Below are 17,172 nucleotides of genomic sequence, written 5' to 3'. Positions count from 1 at the left end.
GCATATACGAAGCATCTTTCATTCTAACCTTCACATCACAAGACCCAACATTATCGAGTCGGATAACTAGATATCATTTAGAATGATCAGTGATGACACACACTGGTTGCATCAAGTTGTGTTTCCGTACCTAGAAACTGACATGTCCCCTTGCCTCCCCTGGTCCCTTCCCGTGAGTCATCTCAATACAAGGTCAGTCAGTGCCTGTGTCACCTTGACAGAGAAGCGGTGTCCGTGGCACCAGGAGCCAGCACTGGCCACCAAGGCGGCGTTCTGTGAGACCTACGAGGGATACAAGGAGTTCTGCCACTGTCATCACCCACTACATCTCCACCCTCACACCGCTGTGAGTCCTACCCATCCATATGTTATTCATAATTTCACGGTTATGATAACTTTTGTGTACACTAACGTTACAGTCATTTATATGAGATGTCACTTTAACATTTTACAGCAAGATGTCACTAGCTATGTTACAGCTGTTCATTACGGAGTATTACTAAGTTAAATGACTGCAATAGTCCTGATTGTTACTATGCTGTAACATTATTATCTAATCCAACGAAATCATCTCATATTTTCTTTGTCAGTTAAAGTTGTTACACTCTTTACGGAATCATTGTATCGCAATACATTCCCATCATACTTATATGTTAGGACGAGTATTAACTTTGACATATACTTCCGTTGTAGCATTATATATTTTGATTAATGACCCAAGAAGCACAGTCAGTCATTACTGTGTGCCTTACCCAAGCCGCACAGTCACTGTGTGTCTTACCCAAGCAGCACAGTCACTGTGTGTCTTACCCAAGAAGCACAGTCACTGTGTGTCTTACCCAAGCAACACAGTCACTTTGTGTCTTACCCAAGCAGCACAGTCACTGTATGTCTTACCCAAGCAGCACAGTCACTGTGTGTCTTACCCAAGCAGCGCAGTCACTGTGTGTCTTACCCAAGCAGCACAGTCACTGTGTGTCTTACCCAAGCAGCTCAGTCACTGTGTGTCTTACCCAAGCAGCACAGTCGCTGTGTGTCTTACCTAAGCAGCACAGTCACAGTGTGTCTTACCCAAGCAGCACAGTCACAGTGTGTCTTACCCAAGCAGCACAGTCACAGTGTGTCTTACCTAAGCAGCACAGTCACTGTGTGTCTTACCCAAGCAGCACAGTCATTGTGTGTCTTACCCAAGCAGCACAGTCACTGTGTGTCTTATCCAAGCAGCACAGTCACTGTGTATCTTACCCAAGCAGCACAGTCACTGTATGTCTTACCCAAGCAGCACAGTCACTGTGTGTCTTACTCAAACAGCACAGTCACTGTATGTCTTACCCAAGCAGCACAGTCACTGTGTGTCTTACCCAAGCAGCACAGTCAATGTGTGTCTTACCCAAGCAGCACAGTCACTGTGTGTCTTACCCAAGCAGCACAGTCACTGTATGTCTTACCCAAGCAGCACAGTCACTGTGTGTCTTACCCAAGCAGCACAGTCACTGTGTGTCTTACCCAAGCAGCACAGTCACTGTGTGTCTTGCCCAAGCAGCACAGTCACTGTATGTCTTACCCAAGCAGCACAGTCACTGTGTGTCTTACCCAAGCAGCACAGTCACTGTGTGTCTTACCCAAGCAGCACAGTCACTGTATGTCTTACCCAAGCAGCACAGTCACTGTATGTCTTACCCAAGCAGCACAGTCACTGTGTGTCTTACCCAAGCAGCACAGTCACTGTGTGTCTTACCCAAGCAGCATAGTCACTGTATGTCTTACCCAAGCAGCACAGTCACTGTGTGTCTTACCCAAGCATCACAGTCACTGTATGTCTTACCCAAGCAGCACAGTCACTGTGTGTCTTACCCAAGCAGCACAGTGACTGTGTGTCTTACCCAAGCAGCACAGTCAATGTGTGTCTTACCCAAGCAGCACAGTCAATGTGTGTCTTACCCAAGCAGCACAGTCACTGGATGTCTTACCCAAGCAGCACAGTCACTGTGTGTCTTACCCAAGCAGCACAGTCACTGTATGTCTTACCCAAGCAGCACAGTCACAGTGTGTCTTACCCAAGCAGCACAGTCACAGTGTGTCTTACCCAAGCAGCACAGTCACTGTGTGTCTTACCCAAGCAGCACAGTCAATGTGTGTCTTACCCAAGCAGCACAGTCACTGTGTGTCTTACCCAAGCAGCACAGTCACTGTGTGTCTTACTCAAGCAGCACAGTCACTGTGTGTCTTACCCAAGCAGCACAGTCACTGTGTGTCTTACCCAAGCAGCACAGTCACTGTGTGTCTTACCCAAGCAGCACAGTCACTGTATGTCTTACCCAAGCAGCACAGTCACTGTGTGTCTTACCCAAGCAGCACAGTCACTGTATGTCTTACCCAAGCAGCACAGTCACTGTGAGTCTTACGTTTTTGTGACGTGATCCTCGCCAGCCACTCATGCCGCTGGAGGAGGTGATCCCTGTTGCGCTAGTGACGGCCAAGCGGTTCCCGATGGTGATGCGTCAGGTGCAGCAGCTGTGGGAGAGTCCTGGCGGGAGGCAGACGCCCCTAGCCATCCTTGTGGACGGGTATGATGCCCAAGCTGAGGTGCTAGCCCGCCTCCTCAACCTCACGGTGAGGTTCCATGACAACCCCGTCCCCAGAGGTGAGCCCAGGGATGCATAGCCACACACAGTGTCTCTCTCTCTCTCTCTCTCTCTCTCTCTCTCTCTCTCTCTCTCTCTCTCTCTCTCTCTCTCTCTCTCTCTCTCTCTCTCGTTCGTGCACGCACAAAGCACATTCCGACACAGTCTTCTGAGTAGTTAACAGCAGGGCGCTATAAGGTCATGCCGTGTTTACAAGTAGAAAGCGTGTGCACACGGTGGGAAAAAAATATATCCTCCCGTATGGGTCCATCGAGTTTTGAAATGATCAATACGATTCATGTTGTGTCAGGGGTTTGGTAAGTGTGAATGAAACACTTTTTGATAATCATGGTAGCCCCATTTTAAAGTTATTACATCGAAATATTTAATCAATATAATATTGATTAAGGAAATTGACAGGAATTATCACTATCAGTCAATATACGATTTATCAAGAAAGTAAGGCTATCAGTATGAAGCCAGACCAAATGGAATTTCTCAAAATCCTTCGTCAGTGGTGTCATATTGTTTCACACAACAAGTGGGAAGATACATTTTTTTCTTTAATTTTTATTTGTGTAATTCTAGGAATATTACATACCTTGACGTAAACCAGTGTCATAAGATTAATGATTATATTCTTGAAGTCAGACATACAACCGAGTAACCTTAACGTAAACCAGTGTCATAAGATTAATGATTATATTCTTGCAATCAGACATACAACCGAGTAACCTTAACTTAAACCAGTGTCATAAGATTAATGATTATATTCTTGAAGTCAACCATACAACCGAGTGAATCATGACCCCTTCTCAAGGTACCAAACACAGAGTCAACGAACATATCAAGTTCTCTCTCGAGACCATCTTCCAGGTATACCCCGAGGTGGACAAGGCTATCATATTGGAGGACGACCTATACCTTGCTCCAGACTTTATAAGGTAAGCAGAGTGGAACTAAGATTTAGATTTATGATAGCGCATATATATATATATATATATATATATATATATATATATATATATATATATATATATATATATATATATATATATATATATATATATATATATATATATATATATATATATATATATTATCCCTGGGGATAGGGGAGAAAGAATACTTCCCACGTATTCCCTGCGTGTCGTAGAAGGCGACTAAAAGGGAAGGGAGCGGAGGGCTGGAAATCCTCCCCTCTCAATTTTTTTTTCTTTTTATTTTTTTCTTTTTTATTTTCCAAAAGAAGGAACAGAGAAGGGGGCCTGGTGAGGATATTCCCTAAAAGGCCCAGTCCTCTGTTCTTAACGCTACCTCGCTAATGCGGGAAATGGCGAATAGTATGAAAGAAAAAAGATATATATATATATATATATATATATATATATATATATATATATATATATATATATATATATATATATATATATAAATATATATATATATATATATATATATATATATATATATATATATATATATATATATATATATATATATATTTATATATATATATATATATATATATATATATATATATATATATATATATATATATATATATATATATATATATAAGATAGCTAGATAGATAGAAAGATATATGATAGGAAAGAAGTCTACCTTGGCATTTCCCGCGTGTCGGAGAAGGCGACTAAAAGGGGCGGGAGCCGGGAGCTGGAAACCCTTCCCTTGTCGTATTTCAATTTCTAAAAGAGGAAACAGAAGTCACGCGGGGAGTGCTCATCCTCCTCGAAGGCTCAGATTGAGGTGTCTGAATGTATGTGGTAATGTGTTTGAGGAAGGAAACCTGGATGTTCTGGCTCTGAGTGAAACGAAACTTGAGGGTAAAGGGGAAGTATGATCTGGAAATGCCTTGGGAGTAAAGTCAGGGGTTGGTGAGAGGATAAGAGGTAAGGAAGGAGTAGCACTACTCCTGAAGCAGGAATTATGGGAGTGTGTGATAGAGTGTAAGAAAGTAAATTCTAGATTGATGTGACTAAAGCTGAAAGTGGATGGCGAGAGATGGGTGCCCATGCAACTAGTCATGAGAAGAAAGATCATGAGAGGTAGGTTTTTTGGAGCAGTTGAGTGAGTGTGTCAGCAGTTTTGTTGCAAGTGACTGGGTACTAGTGATGAGTGATATAAATGTAAAGGTGAGTAATGTGGCAGTTGAGGGTATAATTGTTGGGCTTAGGGTATTCAGTGGAAATGGTGAAGAGCTTATGGATTTGTGTGCTGAAAAAAAAACACATGGTTGGGAATACCTGGTGTAAAAAGAAAGATATACACAAGAATACGTATGTGAGCGGGGGAGTTGGTCAACGGGCATTATCAGGAGACATATTAATTGATAGCCGTGTAAAAGAGAGACTTTTGGATGCAAATGTACTAAAAGGGGCAGCTGGTGGGATGTCTGATCACTACCTTATGGAGGCGAGGGTGAAGATTTGTAGAGGTTTTCGAAACAGAAGAGACCATGTCGGGAAGAAGAGAGTGGTGAGAGTAGGTAAGCTTAGAAAGGAGACTTGAGTGAGGAAGTACCAGGAAGGTTGACTGTAGAGTGGCATAAGATGAGAGAGCACATGATGCAAGGGGAGTGGGTGAAGAATGGTAGGTATCTATTGAAGTGATGGCATGTACAAGAGATGTATGTGGCATGTGAAAGGTGGGAAGCGGGCAGATTAAAAAGGGTCCGCGAGTGGTGGGATGAAGAAGTAAAATTGTTAGTGAAAGAGAAAAGAAAGGCGTTTGGGCAGTATTGACAAGGAAGGAGTGCAAATGATAGGAGATGTATATGAGAAAGCGGCAGGAGATGCACGTGTTGAAAAAGAGGGCAAATGAGTGTTGGGATGAGAGAGTATCATAAAACTTTAGGGAAAATGAAAAGATGTTTTGGAAGGAGGTAAACTATATGTGAAAGACAGGAGAACAAATCGAGACATCGGCGAAGGGAGCAAAAGGGCAAGTGTTAACAGGTAGTGTTAGAGTGACGAGGAGATGGAGTGAGTATTTTGAAGGATTGTTGAATGCGTTTGATGATAAGAGTGGTAGATGTCGGATGCTTCGGTCGTGGTTGTATGCGAAGTGAGAGAGTCAGGGAGAGTGGCGAAAGCCTTGCGGAAGACGGAATCCGGTAAGGTGGCGGGAAAAAATGGTATCGCAGTTGGATTTATTAATATAGGGAGCGACTGTGTTACTGATTGATTGGGTAAGGATATTCAGTGTATGGGTGGATCATCGTGAAAGTGCCTGAGGTTTGGCGGAATGCATGCGTAGTGCCATTGTACAAAGGATAGGGGATAAAGGTGAATGTTCACACTACAGAGGCATACGTTTGTTGAGCATACCTAGAAAATTATATGGGAGGGTATTGATTGAGAGGATGAAGGCATATACAGAACATCAGATTGGGGAGGAGCTGTGTGGTTTTAGAAGTGGTAGAAGATATGTGGATCAAGTGTTTACTTTAAAGAATGTGTGAGAAACGCTTAGAAAAACAGATGGATATGTATGTGGCATTTATGGATCTGGAGAAGGCATATGACAGGGTTGATGGAGATGCTTTGTGGAAGATCTTAAGAATACATGGTGTGAGAGGTAAGCTGCTAGAACCAGTGAGAAGTTTTTATCAAGGATGTAAGGCGTGTGTACCTGTAAGAAGAGGGAAAAGTAATTGGTCCACAGTGAGGTTCAGTCTGCGGCACACTTCTGCAGACTGCACACTTCTAATACATTGAGATTTCGTTTTATGTGATCATGCAGTTCCGTCGATCGGTGATGAAGTGGTAGGGTAGATTTCAGCTTTTCCAGATTGTCAAGTTCGGTTAGAAAATCTTTAGGAAGTCCCTCAGTGTTCTCTTCTTTGCAAATATGGAAATTCAGGTTCGAGTTCTGCTCAGTCCACTCCCGTGAATGTTAAGAACCTGAGTGCAGAAGTAATGGCTTCTTGTGGGATGAAACATAGTCAAGAACGTCTTCTTTTTTCTTTCTCAATTCCTAAAGACGACCCCAGAAGTACATTTTAGAGGTTGCCGGTGCAAAGCTCGAAGTTTGTTGCCTCTTTCTATTGCTTTATGAGGGGAAATGAACCAGCACACTTGTCTCACGTGATAGCAACTCTTCTTCGTAAATCACTTTTCTAAACTACTTTTTTGTTAAGGTCAGTTACAAGTGATGTCCACCATGAAGTGATATTTTTGCAGCCACTCAGGATTCTCCTGCATAGAGGATTCCTTGGAAAGCCATCGTACGTCCTTTGTGTAGAAGGCCTGAATATTCCAGAATATTCAAGAGGTTTGCGAAAATGTCTGATGTTCAAGCCTTCTTTTTTTTTTGGTCACTATTTGCTTAACTATCGTTCCTGTGAGTTTTGATGGGAACGACTGTGTGTAGAACAGCACGTTCATGTTGTGCTAGGATAACACATCATGATCTGCCTCATGTAACAGAAACCACTCCCTTGTGTGTTCCTGTCTTGCTTGGTGCACCATCGGTCGTGACGGAGAGATTGTGGCTGGTGTTGATTTCTTTCGCATTTCAACTGACAACAGCTGAGATGATGTCTTCCACCTCTGTTTGATCTTTGAGAGGAAGCAACTTAAGTAGCTGCACTTGGTGACTTCAGAATTCAAATCTCTGCCGAAAACGGCAATCTGTGCAGTGTCAGCGACATCACACGACTCGCCACACACGCCAGGAAAGCCGAGGACTAATTTGACGTCTTTAAGCTACTGGTTGTTCGTGACCAGTGTTCCTCAACGTCTTTGCAAAAAAAAGAAAAAAATTGACAAATAAATAAATGAATAAATTCTTCATATATTTGAACAATTTCGTCTTTGTTTCTGAAAGCACTGTACCGTTGTTCCAATCGATGAAGCTGTCTTTCATATATCAATTATCTGTGAACGGCTGCACTCGGTTTACGATATTTTGAGTTACCACATATTTAGCGATAGATTCGCCTCTTGGTAATTTAACCCATATAGTAAGTAAAGTCCTCAGCTTTATTTGCTCAAATTTGTGCTACAGTTTCTTTAAGGCTTTCTTTCTGGCATCGCCAACCAGAGACACTGTTCGGCAGAAGTATTTTGCTTCTTCTAAGAATACATCTCGAAACTAAACTGAACCAGAATTTTAATCATTAAAGAAGCTGATCAGAATTCTGTGCATTTGCACCTCTCCTTCTTTAACTAGGCTTAAAAGAGTGCATACACTTCAGAAGTCTCATCTGTAAGGAATGTTTGAAGATAAGCATTTCATAACTCTAGTTCACTACAAAAGAATTAAGATACAATACAAGAGATATCGTTAATAAAGGTACAGAGATGTCAGAACATAAGAGTATACAACACACAGTTTTGTATATGATTTTGTATTTTCCAGGATGATACACTACAGTACTTGATCACCGGGTCAGGCAACTGAACATATGTAGGCAGACGTAAGGTACCTTCCCTAACTAGTTGGCCCTTTTCCTCAACAGTTACTTCCAGCAGACGTCGTCGCTGATGAACGTAGACAAGACTGTCCTGTGCGTCAACGCCTACAGTTACAACGCCTTCCCCCACACAGCGTCGGACCCGCGTCGTATATACCGCGTCCAGTCGTATCCTTACTACGGCTGGATGACCAGCAGGACCCACGCCCGCAAGATGCTCAGTAACTGGGCGCCTCTGGACATAGTGAGTCTCTGGATGACACCGTGCCTTCCCTGGTGCAGCCCACATTATTCCCTATGACTTTGAGTGACTTTGTGGCAACTTGCTCACACCTCAAAGTTCAGGCGCTAAAGAATAGGGACATTTTCCTTGTTAGTTTAAGTCTAGTGAGGGACTTTCTGCAGTCAAGTCTCAACTCTTAGGTTGTTTAGACTTCCCTTGGGGGCTGTAAGGTTGGAAAAGGCAGACTGAGATAGAACGAAAACCTTTTAAAGCTCGGCGAAGAAAGGTTTAGGGAAAATCAGAAACTGAACAGTCCATTTGAACCGCCCTGTGCGAAGACTGAGCAGGTAAGCATGGATGGAGAAATTAAGAAAGAAGAGGATACACGGGAAACCAAATGAAAGGTGTGAAAAAGGGGAGAGACCTCAGCATTAAAGAGGTCGTGGATGTGGGCAAGAAAAAGAAGATATAGGAAGGTAAGAGTTACAATACAGAAGGTCGCAGCAAGGGAGGTAAATGTTGTGACAAAAATGAAAGAGAAAAGTTTCGCAAGAAGAAAGAAAAGCGCAAAAGCTATAAGAATATATGACTGAATTACAGAGAACGAAAGATGATGCTGAAGGGCTAAACACAAGGATTGATCTAGAGGAAAAAGGTAATAATCGTAAAAGTAAAAAGTTACTATTTCACATAATGGTAAAATGTTACTTATTTCCTTCGTTACAACAGAAAACGGTACCATCGATACAGTATTGAGTACATCACTAGCTCCCAAGTTAAGCGTTTAATTCCATGTTTAGTTATGGTAATATAATACTGAAACCATAGTATAATGTACTGGAGTCCACAATATAATGTACTGGAGCATACTTTTTCTATCTGGATTTATCTGCATTTGGTGTGTTAAATCTACTTACGAGAAACTGTACGTCAGCAGAGATAATACTTTGCCAAATGCATTACACCAGGAGTTAGCAACACAAGCGACTCTGGCTATATCAAAGTTATTCCACGTTCACTCTATTTTCTCCTTCAAACGTTATTACTCACACCGTTCATATTTCATGCCATGAAAACATTGTATAAAAGAAACCAAACTAGAAATTGATATCAAAATCATGTCTGTGTAAAGGAAACGAAATTCTCATATGTAGGCCATAGTGAAAAATATGGAGGCAGACTGCAGTACGTAAGAGATCTTATGAAGTTCAACTTATGATAAAGGAAGAATTACCAATAAAGATATTTCCATATATGTGAAGGGCTGCATAAATAAGTACAGTTTCACTGAACGAATTAGATTATATCATGTACGTATCAAACTCTCACGTGCTAAATCATTTATTATCAGTTATCTCTTTACCTCTCCTTTCTATATTGATATTGGTTTAATTTTCTACCTGGTTTTCAAACTCCTTTCGCACCATTTTCTTCACTTCTGCTCTTCCCTCCTCACACACCCTGCCTGCCTCAGCTGGTGCGCACCCTCCCTCCTCCGCAGGATGCAGACTGGGACCTGTACACCCGCCAGTACCATGTGGACATGATGCACGAGGTCATCATCCCCGAGGTGCCGAGGACCAGGCACGAGGGTGGAGGAGGCGTGCACGTGACGGGCTTGGATCAGGAGACGACGTATGACCAGCGGCCCCTCAACACGCTCCCTAACGTCACGCTCAACATGCGCCGCCACTGGCACCTCGCCTACGCCCTCGACAGGATGATCACCATCAAGCAAGCCACCGTCGTCAACATCACCAAGCACCCGTGTACAGAGGCTCCAGTGCCCAAATACCAGGTGAGTGAGGGTAGTGTGCCAAGATACATGAAGCTTCAACTCCCAATGGACCAAGTGTGGCGCATTTTCACAGGTGTTGGGCAAGTCAGATACTAGATAAGGTTCCTCTGCACAGTGATCAAGCAAGGGTTCTATCTCTTCCCATGCACCGCATCAGACTCCCGCTTGCGAATAGTGCGAGATATTTCTACCCTCAGGTATCTAGTGAGTCTCCTGTACCCCCTGTAATAAGCCACTTCTCTGCAAGTACCACGCGATAGTCTATCCTCAGCCACCAAGTGAAATGCCTTCCTCAACATCCTGTGGTATGTCCATTCTCGGGTATTGTTGGGTGAGGCTTCTGTCTTTAAGTATCCGATCACGTTCTTACCTTTGGGTGCTCAGTAAGTTTCATATCCTTAGACGTTAAGTAAAGTCCCGTCGCAAAACACAGCCCCTGTCTTCTGGCATTGAGTAAAACTCCTCACTACAGGAACATCACGCAAGGTTCTTAGCTTCAGGCCTCGACGTCTTGGGCACCAAGCACCTCCCGCCGGAGCTTTAGTTACCCAGTGTCTGACGAAGCCAGTGTCATATATATAGTAGTAAGACTCCCTTCCCAAATGTGTTAGGCAGAGATCGCGTTCCTAAATGGTGGGCGAAGGTTCCCTCGCAGGTGGCGGGTGTGGCTCTCCACTTCATGTAAATAGTGACAAACCCTTTTCCTTAATATCCCGTCCTCATGTACCAGTAAGGGTCCCACTTTCCCGGTACTTTAAGTGTAGTTTCCAACCTAAGGAACAGATGACGTTCTTGTTCGTAGGTAAGGCCTTATTCCCGCATACCATTTGAATCCCAGGTAGAGAAAATGAGGCTTCAAATCCCTGGTAAGTGATGGAGATCCCTTTTTATATCAAGTAAGGCGAGATTTCCCTTCCCAAGTACCAGATTACGACAAATGTCCAGTTCATACCGAAGAGTGCTCTTAAAAGCATTTGATTACACTCGCTCTGAAACATCTGGTGAGCTTCCGTCCCCACTTGAAGAGATGTGCTTTCCTGTTTCACAGACACAAGGCCAAGTTCTCATTCCGAAGAACCTGGTGAAGATTCCCGCTCACAAGAGCCACATTCCAGACTCCACTCAATGACATTCAAGTGCTCTGGTGACGTGTGACTTCCATACTCTGACATTGTGTATCTTGTCCCCCAAGTTCAGTGCAATCTGAAGCTCAAGGAAGTCAGCTGGAGGTTCTCGATCTTAAGATACCATGTCAAGCTCCCGTTTCTAGGTACCAAATAAAGTTGATATCCATAAATATTGAGTGAATTCAAAGAGGCCTCAAGTACTAGTTAAGCACTCGTCTTAGGATATTAGGTAAGGCTCCCCTTCCGTCCATCACAGAGGCATTACAAGCAGGTAATGCTGTCATCCTTGGCCATAAGGTGAGGCTCCCATCCCTACATGCCAGATGGAGGCCTTTCTTAAGTTCCATAAACACAGCTGTTGTCAACGGCAAAGACTTCGTCCAGCGGAACAGTGGCCGTTTTACGGGTCCCTAGCTCCATCTGGCAGTTCTATGACGTAGTATGGAAGTTATACTTTCATTTGTTTTACTGTTTCTCAATCTTGATGAAAAATATGAAAATGTGAAGTTCAGGGAAATTCTTGACAGGTTATTCTTTGTCCTACCTTATGAGTTGATTCTAGGTTCTATAAAGGTAACATATCATGAATAAATTTTGATACATACCTTTCATAACCAAAGAACCTGACCTTTAATAAAATTGATAACTGTGGTACAAATCCATGAACGAAAGTATTAAATAAACAGAGCAAAATGAGAAGATTATTTCCCCTTTGTTAACAAATGCCTCATAATGGATAAGTGATGCCCCTGTTCACAAATTCCAGTATAATTCAATACGATGACATCTCAAACATCTTTCGTTTCAGCCTCACAGAACCTACGTCATATATATGCATCTTAGAGGGGAAGACGACCCGGAAAATTCGTACACAGTTTTAGGCAAGGTAAGCGTACTCTCCTTCAACACTTATCCCTTATCATAGTTCATTATTCTAATGTCACCCTCAACACACGGGTGAGGCTGGACAGTCACACGAACTTGGCTCCTCCAAAACACACCCCACATCAATTTCTTCATGTCCTCTTAGGTGGTGTCTGCATCGTCATAATGACTCACTCATGTGGCACACCTCCGTGCTACAACCATAAAGTGATTAAATAAGATAGATCACGATCATTTCTCAAACAATGATACCAAAGAAATTGATTTCGAAAAACATTCATAAACTGCAGGAATAGATTTACCATGTTCCAAGGGCGCGGATCTAGTCTCTTTCTTCTGGTTAAGATTTTTTGTTTTTTAGACGACATATAATGTTTCATATCAATTTTAAATCTGATCTATATCTCGGGAGTTGTTCTGCCTTTAACGAAATTATTATTCGTTCCAATGTAAAATTATTTTCGGCATATTCTGGTATGGTAGTTCCCCTTTTAGAACTAACTTTGACTGGATCCGTTGTCCCTTTATAGATCAAATAAAGCTACTCCTCACAATCACCGCTTTACAAAGCAACTAAAGCTGCTCCTCACAACCTCCCAAGGGTTCTTGGTGATGTCACCTTGCCTTAACCCACAAACTTCTGCTCCGATCCATTTAACTCGACACTAAACACATCCTACTGTGGCACCATCTTCACGTTTGACGAAGCTGGCTCAGCATTGAGGCACAACCTCCCCCTCTCCCCTCCTCTCTCTCTCTCTCTCTCTCTCTCTCTCTCTCTCTCTCTCTCTCTCTCTCTCTCTCTCTCTCTCTCTCTCTCTCTCTCTCTCTCTCTCTCTCTCTCTCTCTCTCTCTCTCTCTCTCTCTCTCTCTCTCTCTCTCTCTCTCTCTCTCTCTCTCTCTCTCTCTCTCTCTCTCTCTCTCTCTCTCTCTCTCTCACACACACACACGCACAAAGCTAACCATTACCTCACTGACCCCTGTCTTGCACCTTATGATAGCACAACAATAACCCATAACGTTCAAAGGCCCATTTATAATCCCTCCCGTGGTGACCCTTACCATGATCCACATTGACAGGAATCCCGACTCTAACTCCCTCTCTCCTGACCCTCTATGACAGCAGGAACTCCCTCTCCCCTGACCCTCTGTGACAGCAGGAACTCCCTCTTTCTTCCATCATCACCACATGTGGAACACATGATCACATCTGCACCATGATAAACTTAGTATCCTCAGTGACCTAAATTTAACACCCACTGACCTGACCTGTCGCATACCCAGTTGACTCTTGCTTACGTTAACTTCACTTTTCCTTCTCCACCTCGAACCCTGACCTAAGCAGCCTACGTCTTAGCCTTCACTAACATCACACTGATCCTTACTAAATCAACCCCGACTTTGACGGACCCTCATCTTTAACCTTTCAAATTAAACAAACTTTTTAATCGTTTTTTTACGCTTCCATTATTCAACACTTTTGCTTCATTTTTTTTCGAAAGAGTATGTTTATTCCCTCAATGAACTGATATTTCTATGGTTTTCACCTCTGTTCACTGCTTACTGATGGATAAAAGTTACTTTTCACTCTAATACCTGACCCCCGAACTTGACCCTTCATTAAGCTAGCTGTATTCCAAAGTTAGTCTACTGCAGCTGGCCTTCAGAGACACTGTGGTCCTCCTTCTCTCTTTACCCCGCAGTGTCTGGGATTCTATTACAAGAACCTGTTCGAGAACTACCACGGAACCTTCTCCCTGAAGTTCTTCCAGACGCCCGTCATCCTGGTGGCCTGCTGGACCTCCGCCTACTGGTAAGTCCACAGCCAAACCCTAACTTTTAGACCCTCTCTTCCAGCCCCACGATATCATATCACGGTGTACATCCCTCCCGACCGTTCCCCTTTGCAACACGCCCTCTTCTCCCAACCCAAGTACTGTGTTCACACCCACAGGTACTGTGCATGTATATATACAGCTAATCCACTCACGCCTACTGTGGCCAGACCTACGTCACACTACACTGTCATTCCCCTGCTTATGTTCCCATCATCCACATGTACTTTGTGTGTGCTTATTGAATTCATTCTTTCTCCACTCATCATTAACTTTCGACCACACCTACTCCATCCACTGGGGTCTCTATTTTCATCTATTCCACTTATTCCATTTCACCCATAGCTAATCCACCTACATTCGCACCTGCTACGCTTACGTACATGTACTGCCATAGCACTAACTCAGTCCAAAGTCGATCATGAACACAGTACTACACTCATAAACACTGAGCATACTTCTAAATTACCCAACACTGCGTCAGCTTACACATCACAGCCGTACTTCCTCCACAAGAAATTGCTCTGCTGATTACGACATATGTTCTGCCGACACCTATTCTGTCCCAAAGTTCTGTCCTCTCAAGATGTACTTCAGTCACACCTGCTCAGCCCACTACTCTGTCTATACTTCTTTTCACACTGACTGCCCTCACATTCCATTCTCAAGTTCTCTGTCTTAATTCACTCTCGCCATATTGCTTTACAATAACTGTATTCTGCCCACAATTTTTCTTCCCACGTCTCTACATCTATAAGTCTTTTGAATACACTAACTCCACACACAGTAATTGAATCTATAGTTAATGTTTTAACACTTGTTCCGCTCATACGTACTCCAGTCATCACTTTCCATATACCAACTCAACTCAACGCTAATCTATATTACACGTAATGAACCCTTCAACACCTGCTCAGTCTGCTTTTACTGTTACCATATTTAAACTGATAGACACACTTACTCCACCTGCAAATGAGTATTCCTTCGTCCAAGTCATCCAGATTGACTCTGCCATTCGACACAAACTATGGCAACACCTACACCCATGTCTACCCAGGATACATTCACATGATCAACTGTTAATGTGACAAGGTTTATCCACCAATAAACATCCCATCTACAAAATTCGTTCAATCCACTCATGGAATTCAACCACACACACCAACCATTTGCTTCATCACACGCAATATCCGAAGCCCCACCTCAGTCGCTGCCTGCCAGTGAGCAATTGACACATCTTGTTTGCGCCTCTATATATATCGACAAAAATCTTTTCAGAGACTTTCCTGGAATGAGACGTTAATGAAGTCAGCGACACATGTGTAAATTGCATGATACATTCCCGTCGGGTGTTCTTCCCCTCGGACATTACGTGTGGATATGAAATAAGAATGTAATCATATTTTCCTTTAGAAATACGCTGGCATCAAAGGCACCAGAGGGTAAACTGTAATTCTGTTAGAGTTTTGAAGGATGAGAGAGAGAGAGAGAGAGAGAGAGAGAGAGAGAGAGAGAGAGAGAGAGAGAGAGAGAGAGAGAGAGAGAGAGAGAGAATACTTTGAAGGCTCCTCATGACTGGTGATTAAATGGACACGACCACATAAGAGAAATGAGGCTATTAAAAAGGAGCAAGATTCAAGCAAAATAATGACCAAGTTCTCCTTTAAGTATCGACAGATGATATCTAGCGCTCAAGCACTGAAATGTCAGTAGAGGTAATCAGGCCTGAACATAACACCAAAATTCTTGAGGTGAGTTGTGACTGGATCCAGCAGAGTGTGGCGCAGCAAAGACACACGTCAGTAAACTGTGGCTGGCTTACGTGGTTGTGCTTGCCATCTGGAGGAACTGAGTGCAGATGGAGTATGTATGTATTCCGGAGGGAACATTTGTCGAAGGCACTTGTTATGAAGTGTGCAGAGAGAGTCAGTCACTTGGACTCGGTGTTTGAATCGGGACCGGTACGAAATGTGAAGGATCGTGACGTACAAAACAATATGTCTCGTTGGACTGACCTTAAGTGGGTAGGAACCCGTCATGTTGAGGAGGGACCGGGAAGCTTTGTTGACACACAAGGTTTACCTCCAGATGCCAGAGCCTCCTCACCCACACGCTACGTTCTAAGCTTCTCTCTCAACATCACTCCCCTCCGTGTACATGACCTTCTCCATAGACATGGCCTTCATATGGCATACTCCTTCAGTGAGGAGTATGCCATATGAAGACCATGTCTACGTAGAGGGTCATGTATGCGTAGGGAAGTGATGTTGAGGGAGAAGATTAGAACGTAGCGAGAGGATGAGACACTGGCATCTGGAGGTGAGTCTCGTGTGTGGACAGAGCTTACTGTGTACAGACAATGGTCATGGTGTGTGTAGGGGGACATGGTAAGATTCACTGAGTGAAAGTATCTCAGTGTCTGAAAGGGAGTTAGGTTCAGAAGGAAGATATTGTAATAGGTTATCTGGAGATGGCGTCACAAGGTAGTTAGTAGAGAGAATATTGTTGTATTCAGCAGGATTGGTGTGAGGGGAAACTGATGCAAGAGAGATTAATGTGTGGAGGGGATGCTGTATTCGGTGGTGGCTTGTAAGTGAAAAGTATAAGTTCCCTTCCTGGATCATAAATGAAAAGTATAAGTTCCCTTCCTGGATCATAAGTGAAAAGTATAAGTTCCCTTCCTGGATCATAAGTGTAAAGTATAAGTTCCCTTCCTGGATCAAATAATGAAAATCATTCTTCCATCGTGTCTCCTGCCACACTCAGTGACGGGGTCCCTGTAAGCGTTATCTACAACCCCACCAAGAAGGCCATCCAGTACGCCAAGAGACACACATGGCGGCACTCCAACGCTTCAGCAGAGATGATCTGGCGCCTCCCACCTCGGACACCACAGGAGGAATTCAACCTCATCAATATTGGTGGCATGGAAGTCCAACTTAACGAATAAAGCTGAAGGTTATCTGTCACCACCAGACCTCCACCAGCTGGCGTATGTGATCTCCACCAGCTGGGAGGGGACACCAAACCTCCCTCACCTGGGATGTGTGTGTGATCTCCACCAGCTGGGAGGGGACACCAAACCTCCCTCACCTGGAATGTATGTGATCTCCACCAGCTGGGAGGGACACCAAACCTCCCTCACCTGGGATGTGTGTGATCTCCACCAGCTGGGAGGGACACCAAACCTCCCTCACCTGGGATGTGTGTGATCTCCACCAGCTGGGAGGGGACACC

The 17,172-nt window shown here is 43.5% G+C and overlaps 2 protein-coding genes across 2 annotated transcripts in view; one reads left to right on the top strand and one right to left on the bottom strand.

Annotated features, from left to right (window-relative positions):
- LOC139762013 (protein O-linked-mannose beta-1,2-N-acetylglucosaminyltransferase 1-like) overlaps positions 1 to 2,664 on the top strand; it is a 16,715-nt gene extending 14,051 nt beyond the window's left edge. The window contains exons 8-9 of the mRNA XM_071686794.1: positions 193 to 346; positions 2,431 to 2,664. Of these exons, the coding sequence (XP_071542895.1) occupies positions 193 to 346; positions 2,431 to 2,664 (388 nt within the window). The remainder of the gene's footprint in view (positions 1 to 192; positions 347 to 2,430) is intronic.
- The window catches only part of LOC139762050 (uncharacterized), a 385,663-nt gene that overhangs the window by 169,131 nt on the left and 199,360 nt on the right, over positions 1 to 17,172 (bottom strand). The gene's annotated exons all lie outside the window — the stretch shown is intronic.

The sequence above is a fragment of the Panulirus ornatus genome, chromosome 42 (assembly GCF_036320965.1).
Source record: "Panulirus ornatus isolate Po-2019 chromosome 42, ASM3632096v1, whole genome shotgun sequence".
Lineage (NCBI taxonomy): Eukaryota > Metazoa > Arthropoda > Malacostraca > Decapoda > Palinuridae > Panulirus > Panulirus ornatus.
The sequence above is the reverse complement of the archived record's forward strand: the minus strand, read 5'-3'. Positions and strand labels throughout refer to the sequence as shown.